Raw genomic sequence first — 17206 nt, forward strand, 5'->3', positions numbered from 1 at the left:
AAACTCCTTGTCTTAAATATTAGTATATCAGTGATCACTGTACCATTTCACAATAACGAAAGGTAGAAGTAACTCAAGTATCCATAAACAGATAAATGGATAAATAAAATATGTTATATACATACATGGAGAAGGCAATGGCAACCCACTCCAGTACTCTTGCCTGGAAAATCCCATGGACAGAAGGGCCTGGTAGGCTGCAGTCCACGGAGTCACTAGGAGTCAAACATGACTGAGTGACTTCACTTTCACTTTTCACTTTCATTTATTGGAGAAGGAAATGGCACCCCAGTCCAGTATTCTTGCCTGGAGAATCCCAGGGATGGGGGAGCCTGGTGGGCTACCGTCTATGGGGATGCACAGAGTCAGACATTATTGAAGTGACTTAGCAGCAGCAGCAGCATATGCATACAAGAGAACATAGTTCAGCCATAATGAGGCAGATCAACTTCTGATACCTACAACATGAATTAACCTTCAAAATATTATTCTGAGTGAGTTACAACACACAGTAAAACAAATATTGCATGACTCCATTTATATGAAATATATACAATAGCCAAATTTAAGGAGAAAAAAATAGATGAAAGCTTACCAGAGAATACAAGAAGGGGGAATGGGGAATAATTGCTTCAATGAGGTTTGTCTTTAAAGAGAAAGAAACGTTTTGGAGATGCGTGGTGATGAGGGTTGCACAATACTGTGAATGTAATTGACATCACTGAATTGTTCAATTAAAAATAGTTGAAATGGCAAATGTTATGGTTTACATATTTTTACCTAATTTTAAAAATTTATAGTGGAATATACCAAAAACTATTGAATGGTACACTTTTAATTACATTTCAATAAAAATTTTAATACATTTTTCTTGACAAACCAAATCCTTCAATATTGGACTTCTTTCTAGGACTCATCTCACACCATTCTTGCCATACAACCCATATTCTAATCATACCAAATGATGTGTCACTCCTTGTCTACTCTTTGCTTTTTCATATTTTTACACTTCAAATTTTCTGAGCTTTAGTCTAGAAGAGTAGTTTGCAATCATTTTTGTTCTGAGGACTTTTGCACTCTTAAAATATACTGAAGACTCCAGGCAAACTTTTGTGTATGTGAGGTATTACTTATTACCTTGTTAGAAATTTAAGCTGAGACATGTTTTAATATGTATTAATATATTTTTAAAAACAAATGATAGCATACTAATATAAATACCATCATCTATGAAAATAGCTGCATTTTTAAATGAGAAAAAGCAATGTTTTATCATTTTATCAATGTGCTTAATGACTGGATTACTAGAATACAGCTGAATTCTCACATCTACTTCATCAAATTTGTTGTGTTATTTTAGCTGGAATTTATGAAGACAATCCAGCTTCACACAGCTACAAAGTTGAAAAAGAAAGGAGGGTTTTAATAGCTTTTCAGATAATTCTGAATATGCTTTTATACTACAGCACATGAAAAGTGATAAAGACAGAAATATAGATCAATGGAACAAAATAGAAAGCCCAGAGATAAACCCACGCTCCTATGGACACCTTATCTTCGACAAAGGAGGCAAGAATATAAAACGGAGAAAAGACAGTCTCTTTAACAAGTGGTGCTGGGAAAACTGGTCAGCCACTTGTAAAAGAATGAAACTAGAACACTTCCTAACACCATACACCAAAATAAACTCAAAATGGATTAAAGATCTAAATGTAAGACCAGAAACTATAAAACTCCTAGAGGAGAACGTAGGCAAAACACTCTCCGACATAAATCACAGCAGGATCCTCCAAGACCCACCTCCCAGAATATTGGAAATAAAAGCAAAAATAAACAAATGGGACCTAATTAAAATCAAAAGCTTCTGCACAGCAAAGGAAACTCTAAGCAAGGTGAAAAGACAGCCTTTAGAATGGGAGAAAATAATAGCAAATGAAGCAACTGATAAAGGATTAATCTCCAAATTATACAAGCAGCTCCTGCAGCTTAATTCCAGAAAACTAAGTGACCCAATCAAAAAATGGGCCAAAGAACTAAACAGACATTTCTCCAAAGAAGACATAAAGATGGCTAACAAACACATGAAAAAATGCTCAACATCCCTCATCATCAGAGAAATGCAAATCAAAACCACAATGAGATACCATTTCACACCAGTCAGAATGGCTGCTATCCAAAAGTCTACATGCAATAAATGCTGGAGAGGGTGTGGAGAGAAGGGAACCCTCTTACACTGTTGGTGGGAATGCAAACTAGTACAGCCACTATGGAGAACAGTGTGGAGATTCCTCAGAAAACTGGAAATAGAACTGCCATATGATCCAGCAATCGCACTCCTGGGCATACACACCGAGGAAACCAGAATTGAAAGAGACACATGTACTCCAATGTTCATTGCAGCACTGTTTATAATAGCCAGGACATGGAAGCAACCTAGATGTCCATTTGCAGATGAATGGATAAGAAAGCTTTGGTACATATACACAATGGAGTATTTCTCAGCCATCAAAAAGAATGCATTTGAATCAGTTTTAATGAGGTGGATGAAATTGGAGCCAATTATACAGAGTGAAGTAAGCCAGAAAGAAGAACATCAATACTGTATATTAACGCATATATATGGAATTTAGAAAAATGGTAACCTGAACCCTGTATAAGAGACTGCAAAAGAGACATAGGCATTTAGAACAGTCTTTGGGACTCTGTGGGAGAGGGTGAAGGTGGAATGATTGGGGAGAATGGAATTGTAGCATGTATATTATCATAAGTGACCAGTCCAGGTTCGACGCATAAATTTTCCTCTGTTCATTTCTTTGCATTTGTGCTTTTTTAATAAAAATACTTTTAACTGTAAAGAAAAAAAAAATATAAAATAAATAAATAAATAAATAAAAGAAAAAAAAAAAAAAGAAAAGTGATAGTTACTTAAAGGTTAGATTCAGTGTAGAATCAGAAACCATAGTGATGAATGTTTCATATTCTATTGCATTAAATTCATTGGTCTATCTTATACTCTGAATAGATCATTTCCCCAGGCATGATTTTATCATGTCATTAGGAAAATGTTGTTTCCCTGAGTTACACATATCTTCCAAATGTTGACAATTTCATTATGCAACAACCCCCCCAAATCACTAGTAATATCACTACCCATCTCATCAGAAAAGCCTTTAAGTATTGGGAAACTATCAACCTTACTATAGTAGATACAATTCTTCCAAAAATTTAATTTTTACTTGAAAGCTTGATTTTTATTATTTGCAAAAAATAATGTAGGTCATTTTCCTTGGAATGATAAACTCATTGTATTCCATCTGCCACACACTAGGTTTGAATAATCATAGTTTGTCTGTTCCTCATTCAAGTAAAAAATGTCAATTAAAAGAACCATGGACTTACCTAAAGACAGAAATACACAGTTTCCTTTAGCAGTCATTGGACTTAAGAATGCAATAGAAGTTCACTATTTGAATTTTATCACAGAGTATAATAAAGAGGCATAATCTGACGGATTAGGAAGGATTAAGATTTAATAAAATTATTTTTTTTACCTTTTCATCAAGGGCATTCTTAAGTTAAACTGGCTTTTTTTTTTTCCTGCTACTAAGTGGCAGTGAGAAATACAATGAATACTAGTACTGTTTGGTGCTGCTGTCTTGACTAATGCTAAGGTATCAGCAGTTTAGCCATAATGGTTTTTCCACCATTGGTGCAATTTTTAACACTGTAAAAAAGGAAAATATCTAGTATCATTATGAACATACTTTTGATCACTTAGATTCCTTGACTCAGTTCAGTGGTATCCTCTGCCCTTCCCCAGACAGATTATTTATTCTCTAGACCTTTAGTATCTTAGAGATTCTATTAAATTTCAACAGAAATTTAAAGTTTTAAATTTCAATAGTGTGTTTGCTTATAGTTTTCTTCTTAAGCTGTGACTTCTATGTTTATACCAAAATGTCTGACAAGGAATCTGGAGCACAGAAAATGAAAAAGTTAACAGATTACATGTGCAACATGAGCACATTCAACTCTGAATTGTATTAGTCTAAGAAAATGGAGGGAGGACCTAGAGAATTATAATATAAACTTCATAGAGATATAACTAAAGAATCAACAACTCTCAAATGTCTAAACTCTATGATCAGTATATTTATGTTGTATCTTCATATTTACACACACACTAGAAAGCAAAACAGCATGAATATACAATGCTATATGTATATTTGTACTAGAATATACAAATTGGTATTAAACTATCAGTAAGTATGGTACCCTACAGAATAAAGAAATAATATTTTGTATTTGTATACACTTGAAAGTAAACACTTGAACTGACTTGGAAAGGTTGAGTCAGATTTGAATAGACCCAAAGGATTTTGAGGATATTAAATGTTGAAAGAACAAAATAAACTATAGCAGGCCTAGCATGTGATGGTAATGTATAATAGAGTTTGACATAAAGTATCTATCTTTCACAAGAATAAAATATATGAACAGATACTGGATCTCTCTAGCTATCTAGTTAGCTCTCTAGTTAATATATATTTATATTAATATAAGTTGACTCTTTTATATATTAGCTATATGATAGTAAATATTATAAAATCATTGTTGTTAAAAGTGAGGGAAAATAGGTCTTTTTCATAAACAGTTGATGAAAATATAAATTAATATAGTCTTCTTGAAAATAAATTTGACCAATTATAAAAAATAAACACATTGATTTTACAGTTCTATGTCTAGGAGTCTATACAAAAGCAATATTCACATGTGTGAAAAAACATTTATGTGGGCAGATGTTCATTGTGACATTCATTGTAGGTAATGATAAGACACCAAAACAACCTAAATGATTGTCAATAAGAAAATGGTTAAATAAATTAGTTTACCCTTAGTACAGGAGAGATGGGCTTCCCAGGAGGCTCTAGTGGTAAAGAACCTGCCTGCCAATGTAGGAGACATGAGACTAGGGTTCAATTCCTGGGTCGGGAAGACCCCCTGGTCGAGGGCATGGCAACCTACTTCAGTATTCTTGCCTGGAAAATCTCACAGACAGAGGAGCCTGGTGGACTCTACTCCATAGAGTCGCAAAAAGCTGGACATGACTGAAGTGACTTGGCACACAGACACAGGATAGATACAGGCTTTCAAAATGAGATAGAGCCTTATATACTTAAATGGAAGCTTTTAAAGATATATTCTAAGTGAAAAAAAGCAGGTGAATATTGCATACAGATCATTCAATTTTTGTAAGTACAAATGAAACACATACCTATAGAAAATTCTGGAGGCATGACAACTGTCACAAGTAAATGGAATTGATGTTGCAGTGATGAGGCAAAAACTTCATTTAAAATCCATATTACTTGAACATTTTACCATAAATTTATGTATTCTTTTGAAATTTAAAAAGTAATGACAAAAGATTGACCTCAGTAAAGTAAAATTGGGAAAGTAAGGGATACATGGAAATCATGTAGATAGGTTAAATGAAGAATAGGAAGATAGTCCCTGTAAAGTTGGATGACAGGAAGAGGTTTCTCTAAATTATATAGATAATTCATACAATATTACATTTGAGTCCCATAATATATTAAAATGACTGTCCTATAAAATTAATTTTTTATGTCTTAAAAATATTAATTCATTAGTTACATTCTCTCATCAAGAATATTATATACATATATATGCACACAAACCAAAAGTAATCTCTGATATTTGAGAAAATAAAATTTACCAAATATAATTAGATAGATATCCATAAAGATAATTTCTCCCATTAGAAGAAAATAAAATTAGTATGTTTTATACTGAAAATTATCTCCCATGAATTTTAATAAACATTTATAATAAACATTATAAAGGAATACACTGAATGTTCCATGATTAGAAGCTAATAATCATAATATTCATGCTGTACATGCTAAGCAGTTAATTGCTTCTTTGACTTTTGGATGTTTGGATGATATAGTTGCACTTGTTTTTGAATAAAAACTCTAGGAAAATGTAATTGCTACATACAATCACCACTCTAATTTCTCTATTACTCCAAATGATACCTGTTTCCACTAAACTATTTTAAAAAAATGTTGTACTTACTTTCAACAATTACTTGTCTGTCTTCCCAGTTATCTTTAATAAGCTGTATATTTCCAAAGTGTGCATCACTGTAGAAGATTCGGTTGGTACCTTTTCTTTGATTATAGTCAAAAGCCAAAGCTATGACATTCTTGAAATAACGTGGATTTTCATATGGCCTTATTGGTGAATTTAAGTTGGTTTCATCAGAAAGATGTATGCTTTTTAATATTGTTCTCCCTGAATACAGTAAATAGCCTTCATGCCTTAGGCATGTAACTCCATCTTCTGCCAAATATCCATGGGCACAAGCACAAGTTCTCCAGGAATTTCCTCGATAAAGACAGAGCTGCTGACATCCCCCATTGTCCTTGGCACAAACATTGGTCCCTAGAGAGAAGAAAAAGATACATACACACATTGTGCTTTTTCTTTTGTTTTCCATATAGTTTTTTCCTAGTTAATTTTTCATGTTAAAAATCAACATTGAATCTTTTGGGTTATTTTATTCTTAATTTTAGACTGGTCAGTAAAAAATTCAAACACTCAAGTATTGTTTTGTGTTTTTATTTAGTCACTCCACTTTAAAACCTTAGATTTACTTTTTCACACTCTTCTACTTCCCTGACCATCCAAAGAGAATTCTTTAAAAGTTAACCTTAATCTGTTAGGTAAGTACATAACTTTTTTGAAACTTGATACTGAGATGACAATAGGTTTCAAATATTGTAATCTTTGGAGCAAGTAACTAATTCACTCATAACATGAACTGAGTTCACCAAGAAAAACAAAGCACTACCTCTGTCTATGAAGTATATAAGGTATCAGAGAAATTTGTGATGCCAATGTGCCTAACATCCTAAGTATACTGGGCATAAGATTTTTACTCCAGTTTTGAGTGAGCATGAAATATGCTATTAAGATTTCTATGTCAGACTAATTCTCCTCTATGAATCTATAATCCTCTTCAAAACAATTAACGTTATATACCTTTCTTCGATGTCAAGAAAATTATAATTTACTCTGCTGCTGCTGCTAAGTCACTTCAGTCGTGTCCGACTCTGTGTGACCCCATAGACGGCCTCCTACCAGGCTCCCCCTTCCCTGGGATTCTCCAGGCAAGAACACTGGAGTGGGTTGCCATTAATGGACACTTAAAATGAATATTATCTTAATGGAAGTGATATTAAAAAATACCTAAGGCACTGTCATACCAGTTTAAAACATTTTAAAGAAATATGTTTTAAAGAAACATATTTTAAAGAAATGATGACTATGGACACATTTCACACTAACAGCAACCTTCCGGAGCCAACATCACTTTATATATTAAAATATAATCTGACATGAAGACAACCTTTTGGTCCAAGTAATGCAGCATGTTTGGTCAGTTCTAAATAAAATGGAAAAAACATTTTGGCTGCTTTTTGCTAATATCCTAATTGTGCTTTGTATACTTAGGTTGGAGAAGGAAATGGCAACCCACTCCAGTGTTCTTGCCTGGAGAATCCCAGGGACGGGGGAGCCTGGTGGGCTTCCGTCTATGGAGTCACACAGAGTCAGACACGACTGAAGTGACTTAGCAGCAGCAGCAGCAGCATATTTAGGTTAAATATATGTATTTATCAAATGTTTCTATATTACTTAGTCTAAACCTGTAATGAAGACAGGCCAAGTTTATAGCATGTCCATACACATGCACAGTCTAGGCAAAAATATCTATCCATGAATGATCATAAATTAATTTCATTAGGCTGCCGTCTATGGGGTCGCACAGAGTCGGACACGACTGAAGCGACGCAGCAGCAGTAGCAGTAGCAGCAGCAGGCTACCATATGATTTTTGTTAACAATTAGGGGGTAAAAAAAAAAAAGAGGGACTTGAGGTTTGGGACTTCTAAAAATTAATACCTAAGTTTGATAAATAAATGTTAAAAAAAATAGGAGGAAAAAATAACATAAAATGTATTGCTAATAGAAGAGCACTGACCTTTCTCTCTTACTCGGTTAAAGATTTTAACCTCCTTCAGGTTGACTCCAAGACCCGTTCTCATGGTTATGGTTTCTGTGGCATCATTCTTGTGGCCCCTTCTGATGGACCCATTGGCATGTGCCCTGCCAAGAAGTCGAACATACACGATCAACAATCTTTAACTAAATCAAACCAAACCAGTTATTTAAGCTGAAGATAACAGATGGCCCAGCAGAAGGGAAAGTAACCAACATTAGTCTGTGACATTGAAAGGGTTGAGCCTGGAATAGCAAGAGCAACTGCCTTTTTTTTGTGGAAATTACATGGTTTTGTGAGATTTTTTTTTTGTGACCTTGCTAAGAAATGGCTAATCCTACAAGGGTAAAGCAACTGACACTAAAATAACATTTTGAGACTCAAATACTTATGAAAAAATAAATTACCTGTCAGACCAGTAGATGTAAGCCCCAAAGACTGCAACTGAAAACATATCCACATTGCTCCCTGACAGCACCATCTCACGATTCCCACCAGTCTCAAGGTCAATTCTTTCTATCTTGTCTGTTCGAGCATCACACCAGTACAGTTTATTTTCCTAAGATCGATTGAAAAGTAATATTACAAGCTGTTTTTTATTAAGTGTTTTACAAAGAAAATAAGAGAACTCTAAAAATGAAGTAAAGCAAGTTTGCATTTAATGCAGTTTAAACACTTAAGACATCCAACAGACCTCAAAGTCAATGGAGATACCATTTGGCCATGCTATTCCCATGCTAACGAGGACAACCTTCTCTGAGCCATCTAAGCGAGCCTTTCCAATGCAGGGCATCTGTCCCCATTCAGTCCAGAACAAGTAGCTGAAATGAAATTGTATATTATTAATAAAAACAGCAATGACATTCATACTAAAAACAAAAAATACATTTTACAAATAAATATATGTATGTGTTTGCAATAAAACAATTTTTATTGCAAAAAATGAGCTATTCATAGAAATTACTGGGAAGAATTTCCAAAATACCCTGTGTACACACTACTCCCTACCTGAAATACCTTTTTCCAATCTACTTGATAAATTTGCTCCTGTTTTTAATATCACAAACATCATTTCCTTCAAGAAGCCTTCTATGTTCTGATTTTTCCACCATACACTCTACCTCATTGTGTGAATTAGAGTGGCAAATTTATACTTGTATTTCTTTACAATTTTACTTTTTATTCATATATTTGGGTCCCATTAGACATTAAGCACAATGAGGACAGAGATCTTTATTATTCACTATTATACCTACAGCACTAGTTAATTTATGAATGCATACACAAATGCAGTATAACTTTCAATTCTGTCCACTTAGGTTGCGAAATGGCTAGCTAATCTAGTTTGAATTATATAAATTATCTTGTGACGCCATCTTAAAGCATGAATTCATACAAAGAAAACCTTATTTTAGCAATCTTGTAATATAATAAGAAGGACTGTGGAAGAAACTAAAATATAGAAAGAAAATCCGGACAGAATATGCAGAAATAAAACATCAATAAATGAAATATTAAAACAAAGAAGGTACATAATCCATGTTTTTTTCACCTATTCATTCAACAAATACAATATTCGGAGAAGGCAATGGCAAGCCACTCCAGTACTCTTGCCTAGAAAATCCCAAGGATGGAGGAGCCTGGTAGGCTGCAGTCCATGGGGTCGCTAAGGGTCGGACACTACTGAGCGACTTCAATTTCACTTTTCACTTTCACATATTGGAGAAGGAAATGGCAACCCACTCCAGTGTTCTTGCCTGGAGAATCCCAGGGACGGGGAACCCTGGTGGGCTTCTGTCTATGGGGTCACACAGAGTCGGACACAACTGAAGTGACGCAGCAGCAGCATATTATAATACAGAAATTCATGCTTTCAGATAAACCAGATCTATTCTTCTGAAGTTATGCCCAGTGAAGCTTTATTCAGCTGTCAGATAATAGCAATTACTAAAGTTTAGAAAAATATGGCAATTGTTGACTCATTCATGCAAAAGGGTGTGTACTCTGTACATATCTGAATACATATATATATAAGCAATCATACACAAGAGAAAGTGATTGCATGTAGAAAAGATCTATGTTCACATTTTGTATTTCTCCATGAAAATGCTAAACTACATAAAAATATGTGTATTTCCTTTATACATATTGTTTTGATTTATCTTAAAAGTTGTTTCCCCCCCCCCCGAGAATGCTGTATAAAATAAATGCATTGGAGTTTTACAATCAAATTGAGCTACAGCTGGAATCCCAAGTATATTAATCCTGAGGAAACTTTCATTCATATTTACAAGCTCCATAAATCAAAAAGGGAAAACTTTGTAGCGAGAAATCCAACTATTAATATTTTACTGATTAGATCTAGGTTGAAGCAAGCATGACAATATCTATACTTGTGTTAAAATGATGCGTTAAGTCTTTAAGGGACATTGCGTTAAAAATTATTAAAAATAAATGTTAACTGAGAGGTAAATGGGTTGCATCATTTAACTTTTTAAGGAGAAATTTTAGCATTACTAATGACATTAAATGACTAGTCAGTTGTTTGTTAAGATGGGAAGAACATTAAACTGTGAAGGAGGCATTTTAGGCGCCAAGACAGATGTGCTTATTTATTCAATATGATTCTTGTCGTATACTTTTAATATACTCCAGAGCTAAAATATGGGAGGAAATGAATATAATACATATTTTATTTAATAGTAACCTGCTTTCAAATGTACTAAATGATTAATAAAAATATATATCGAGGAGGTCAAATCAGCCATTTAACATATTAAATCTCACAACTATAGAAACTGCGATTCAGAGAGTTAATGATCATAGTCACATGGCTGATAAGGGAAGTGCACACAGGCTTTATTAACCCAGGTCTGTACTTTCTTCTCTATGTTGTCTCAAAAAATACAAATATAATACAACAATCATATCAAATGTTATTTTCCCCTAGGTATAAATATAGCAAAGATATCCATACTTAAAACACAAAACAAAATATGAAAAAAGTCTTAATTTTAAAAATAAGTCTCTCCTTCTTTACCCCTTGTTTCCTCTTATTATTTTAAATTTGCAATACTTCCATGCAGGAGGCTTAGATGAATGGCAACAAAATTAGGAATAAAAAATATTCAAAATAAAACTGTCTTGAATACAGAGTTTATTCAATTTTCAGTAGTAATTTGACAAACTGTTACAATATAGCCAAATAAGACAAAACTGACTGCAGGCATCACTTTTGCAGCTAAAATATTTATCAGCTTAATAAAACTAAAAGATTCTACACCCAGCAAAATTAAGCAACATTTTATGAATGTCAGGCAAATAACAACTTATTTGCTCATTAAACTGAAATGGAGAGTGAAAAATTAACACTTTGAAAACCTTTGGGAATGATAAACCAAATGTAGAGAAAGAATGCTACTTATAAAACTGAAGGGAGAAACTTATGAATAATTTAAGAGAGTAATTTACATATATGTGCTTGATATATTTTTAATGAACATAGATTCTTCATATCTAAATGTGATATCTAGCAATGGGAAGAAATGAAAATTGTTTTCACTGGTTTTTGAGACTCTATGGAAATTAAGATTCAGTGATAGCATTTCAATTTGATATCATCCCCATACAAGTTCAGTTTTGCTGTAGTGAAGTGTTTGTTGGTTCATATGACACAACCAAGAAAATTGCCTTTCGAGTATTAATTTGGTTGATCTAGCTCTGAAAATACTTTTCAAGGCTATCCCAGATCCAGAAATTTTTTAAATTGTCGTAATCAAACGCTGCATTTTACAAAAGACATTTCTCTGGATAATAATTTGTTTTACAGTGAAAATACCCTCATTCACAGAAGCTTACAGTTATAGAATTAAAAAACAGATTTTTTTAAAAAAAAGGACATTCAAAAGTGGTTTGAAATATTATCAGTTCAGTTCATACTATTAATATCAGAAATCATCATAACACAAATATCCCTATTGTCCTAATTAGACATAGAAGTTCTTGACAGGAATATGTGCAAAGAATAAATATTACAATTTAACTTTGAATTAACTTTTGATATTTCAGTAATAGGTAGAAGAGTATTGGGTAGAGTTGAATCCCCAAAAGTTTTTTAAATTTATAATTGTAGTGATCACAGAATTAGTTTACACACAGGTGTATTAATAACGGAAAACAAATGATTTTACATAGCAATTAGATTCTGATGAAAAATATACTTTCAAGGTACTATAAATGTCTTTAAATAGTTTCAAAAAATATTTTGGGGGAAATAAGGCTAATAGGAAAACTAAGCTCCAAATTTGGTGGGGAGAGAATAAAGAAGCATGAGTAAGAGAAGAATGAACGTGTTTAAATTGTTACAGACATAGTATTAAATGTGATTCTTATATTTTAAATATATGAAAAATAGTGAAAAGCCTCTAATTTGAATCAATCATTTTCTTTTAAGGTTCTTGGACTGTTTCCCTGGAGCATAGATCTGGGTTGCAATTTTTACAATAAATTTGCTATTTCCTCTGTTCCTACCCTTTGCCTAAGAGAATATAATATAGATACTTTATCAGATAAGCTGGTGAAAACCTGAAATAGTCAAAAATTGCCATGCTGGTACAAAAAATGAATATCATATAAATCTCTAACATAGGCAGTTGGTTGAAAAGAGAATCAAGAATGTCACTCTATTCTCTGCTAGAGTTGAGTTCAACGTTGTGTTAGTTTATCTCTAAAAAGTAAGAAAGACAAAAGCCATGTAGGGTTTTATATATCAGGAATAGTAACTGAGCAATTTCACTAGAATCACTTAAAACATATACTAATTGAATACCTCATAAGCCAATATATTTGTCTCTAACTTCATGCCAAAGCACAAGCAAAATAATACAGTATTGTCAACGTTTGAATACATTTCATGAATATGTGAATTGATATCCTTCAACCCCTATGAGGAATACTGTATATTCCTCTATTCCTGGGAGGGATTCTTCGCATTCCTTTTGTCTTCATTTGTGTGCAGTTTTTGTTTTGACAAAGTATTACATGCCAATCCCAAATCACTTTTCAAGTCCTGATGTGTTACCATTTCTTAGAGGCTCCTGAAAGTATAAAAAGAATGCAACCACAGATACTGGAACACTCTGCTCAAAGAAAGAGAGTGTAGAGAGAATATAACCTTGAATACTACTTTCTAATTTTTTTACAGTGGTTAGGTGGATGATTCTCAAAAGTATTCTTTCATTGCAGTCATGCACTTATTCAACAAGCGTTAAATAGGTATCTATTAAGTGCCAGCAACTGATAATAAGAGATGAATTGGACTCAGTTACCCTTATGAAGGCCACTGTTTAATGGCAGACACAAATGGGTAAATAATTACCTGAGAAAAATGTTAACAGCAATGCTTAAAACTTGCTAGTTTTAAGTCTCTATAAGTCATGAAAGTAGAGGCTTCAACACAAAAACTGTGCAAGTGCTATGGGGAGAGAAGGTGTAATCCCCATAAACAACTTCAGAGGTGAATTTTCTAAGCAAATAAAGATAGAGGCCATCTTGGTTGTTGTCTCTGTTTCAACTCAAGTAATATTTTTATTATTTCTTAATATTGAAGACCTGTTTCTTCAGGCATTGTTCTTTTTTACCATTAAGTTTTACATTAGATTCCTTCTTGACTTTTCAAGGAAATCCAACCAGTCCATCCTAAAGGAAATCAGTCCTGAATATTCATTGGAAGGACAGACGCTGAAGCTGAAACTCCAATGCTCTGGCCACCTGATATGAAGAACTGACTCATTTGAAAGGACCCTGATGCTGGGAAAGATTGAAGGTGAGGGGAGAAGGGGACAACAGAGGATGATATGGTTGGATGGCATCACCAACTCAATGGACATGAGTTTGAGTAAACTCTGGGAGTTAGTGATGGACAGGGAAGCCTGGTGTGCTGCAGTCAACGGGGTCACAAAGAGTCAGACACAACTGAGCAACTGAACTGAACTGACTTTGCAATATTAAGTAATTATGTAGAACAATTATGTATGTGCCCAGCCAACAGTGGAGAAATATGAAGAAAAAGTCTTTAGAAAGAAACATTCCATTGCATCTGTAATTCCATAACATGTTAGGTTTATATTTAATTCTTATTTTATGTATCTGTTTATACCCTGCCTTATTTCCCATCCTTTCATTTTAATAAATATGTAGATATATGCATATATACATATTAGTTTGTATTTATATGGTTAACAGTTGTTTTCCTGAGAGGTCCATTTTTTTCATTCCCTTTTGATTTTCTCAATTTATAACACTTCATGTTTCCCTGTAATATATGTATTTTCCTATGAAATATTTAACACAGGCTCCAAGAGCCTAGACTTCTAGAGCGCATGAGTTGACCTAGAATTCTTAAAATATTATACAGAAAATTTTAATTGGTTTCATGACCCCCAAACCATCTTATATATCAGTCATATCAACCTGCCCTGGATATCCCATGTCAAAACAAGCTGAGCAAATTTCTATACGCAAACAGAAATATCTTAAAATTCTCTTTTACCCTTTACCGCATTTTTACTGGTTGGATCTCTTAAAAATTTGGAACAAGGTCCTATACTTTCTGCAACTATCACTGGTCTCCATTTAACATGGCTTTGGTGGTCTGGCCCATGGCCTCCTTCTTACAAAAGGAAGTGCCATGACCTTTCTGGTCTTTTTTTCTCCTTCACTAGCTTGTACCTGCAATGAAAGCAGAGGGCATCTTTATCACTCTGGCCCTTCATTTTTCTTTTCAGTGGGAGAGGTAAGATCTAAGATTTGTGTTTAGAGGTGAAGAAATGAGAAACGTATAGGAAAAAAACAGGTAAGACATAACTGTCTTTGAAAGAACAGTGAGTGCAGTAGAATTTTGGAGAAAATTCCTAATGGAAAATAAAAAACAGCAGTTTTCATTCATTTGTCCTTATAATTTGTTAATATGCCTCTCTCAGAGTCTTGTATTAATAGAAAAAGGTGGCTGTGATTTGGGGAACTATTGTGGTATTCCTGAGTTACTTAACCATCATGGTATATTAATATTATGAACTAGCACCCTGATTCCATCATTATTTCTATTTCAAATCAAAGTTAATTCCTTCTTTTTTTAGTGTCACCCTGACTTCAGATACAAAATATACTTTAGGAGATGGTGTTAAACTATGCTATACTTTCGCTATTTCAAAGATGTTAAACTGTCATTCAAGACCTTCTATATATTGTTGAACATATTCCAAATGCACACACACACATATACATATATATATATATATATATATTATGTAATCAATCAAAGACCATTTAACAGGTGTACTTGTTGAACAACAAGATACCACACAAAGCTGGGTCTTTGCCATGGAAACACTTTTCAGAAAGTTATTTATGCTCATAGAGATATAAAGCTAAATTAAGAGAGGCAATGTAGATCTTAGTGCCTCAAAGGGGGGAAAAATACAGTATTTGTGCTTCATTTAGAGATCATATATCATGGAAGATTAACCAGCTTTTTTGATACCATACTGTGACTTTCTATACATCTTTTGTTGTTGTTGTAGGTAGAGAAACACTTTTTAGCATAAAAAGATTACATTTTAATTTTTTTAAGAGTGAGGCCTTACCAAAAAAAAAAAAAAAAAGGAGTCAGTGGAGGACAGAAACTGATTTTTCAAGCTGAACTAAATTCATATACACTTTCTATTTTGCATTTGGCTACACTTTAAAAGACCTCAAGTCTCCATTGTTCAAAATTAGGCTTCATTCCCCACTTTTCAAGGAACATTTATATTTTGGATTCAACTGATTTACTCCGTTATGGTTCACCTTTTCCTTTGGTAAGGCCACCTGCCACTCTTCAACTTTAGGCAGAATATTTAAATGCTGTACTTCATTCCTATAATATGAATTTTGACACTTATATGTCTATGTAATATTACCTGGAAATTGGTGTTTAACTTTTACACAGAGTGGTCATTGATAAGCCCTTTTCCCACCCCTCTAAACTCATCAGTAAGCATATAGATAAGGTATTGGAAGACAATTTACACTAATATTTTCAAGCAGTAATAAACATTTCCTGAAAATAAACATAATATCTAAAAAGGTATATCAAGTCAAGTTTGAATCCTGAAAAATATCTATAGATGCAGTAATACTGAAGAAAAGTTTTTAAGAATAAGTGAAGATAGAGAAATAATATTTAAAATAGTTATACATGTCAAAGATTTGTTTTTTTGAGGGATAAAATGTGAATCTTGTGTGGAGGAGAGGCTCAAAATTAATAAATTAAAAGTGTTTACTGAGATCCGCCCACTAAGTCAGTTCTGAGCTCAGAGTCACAATGGAGAGAAGTGGAAAACCTAAGAGACAGCTGGAGATAAGGAATGACAGGATTTACAGACAGATGGAAATAGTTGATGAAAACCTATGGTGAGTCTAAAGTAAGTTTCAGTCTTGTCAGGACAAAAGAACTATGGTAACACAAAAAGACACAATGGTTAGGACAGAAAGTAGATGGAAAACAGATGTAGTAGATGAAAATAGATGAAAAAGTTCTATTGAAAGTTGGATGTCCCTGATATAAAAATAAATCAGTTCTAAAGGAAATTGTAAATAGAAATAAAAAGAATGAAGATAAAATATTGGATGTAATGCAGTGATTAAAGTTAGATGCATGAAAATATATGAAAAAGATAAATATAGCAAGAGAGAAAATAGCATACAAAGCTTTAAATGAGTGTGTTCAGAACAGATACACAGTGCTCAAAAAATTATATATATATATATGGTAGGGATCAGAGAGAACAGTAAAACTCCGAGTTAAAGAAGGTAACTGTTGAGTAATGGAAAAAATGTTAACAAGGCAAGTAGTATGAAACCTGAAAAAAAAAAAATCTGGATTTGGCTATGGATAAATTTAGATATTCCTAGAAAGAACTAAAGCTGAAAACTCATTTCAGAAATTCAGTGATGAGACATTTACTTCTAAGAACTAGAGAAGTAAACATGCAGAGAGAGGGCAGCATTTTTCTTTTCAAATAAGAGGGATCTGAGCCTAGCTGAAAGCAAAGGGAAAATCTTCATTGTCAGTTAAAGA

At 33.3% G+C, this 17206-nt stretch overlaps 1 protein-coding gene across 1 annotated transcript in view; it reads right to left on the reverse strand.

The window, feature by feature from the left end:
• The window catches only part of LRP1B (LDL receptor related protein 1B), a 2241805-nt gene that overhangs the window by 575173 nt on the left and 1649426 nt on the right, over positions 1 to 17206 (reverse strand). The window contains exons 38-41 of the mRNA XM_088842364.1: positions 8783 to 8909; positions 8496 to 8647; positions 8071 to 8195; positions 6103 to 6471 (exon numbers count right to left, since the gene is read on the reverse strand). Coding sequence (XP_088698490.1) covers positions 6103 to 6471; positions 8071 to 8195; positions 8496 to 8647; positions 8783 to 8909 — 773 coding nt within the window. The remainder of the gene's footprint in view (positions 1 to 6102; positions 6472 to 8070; positions 8196 to 8495; positions 8648 to 8782; positions 8910 to 17206) is intronic.

This window comes from Moschus berezovskii, chromosome 2, assembly GCF_049115385.1.
Source record: "Moschus berezovskii isolate FMDL1 chromosome 2, NW_MosBer_1.0, whole genome shotgun sequence".
Classification (NCBI taxonomy): Eukaryota; Metazoa; Chordata; class Mammalia; order Artiodactyla; family Moschidae; genus Moschus; species Moschus berezovskii.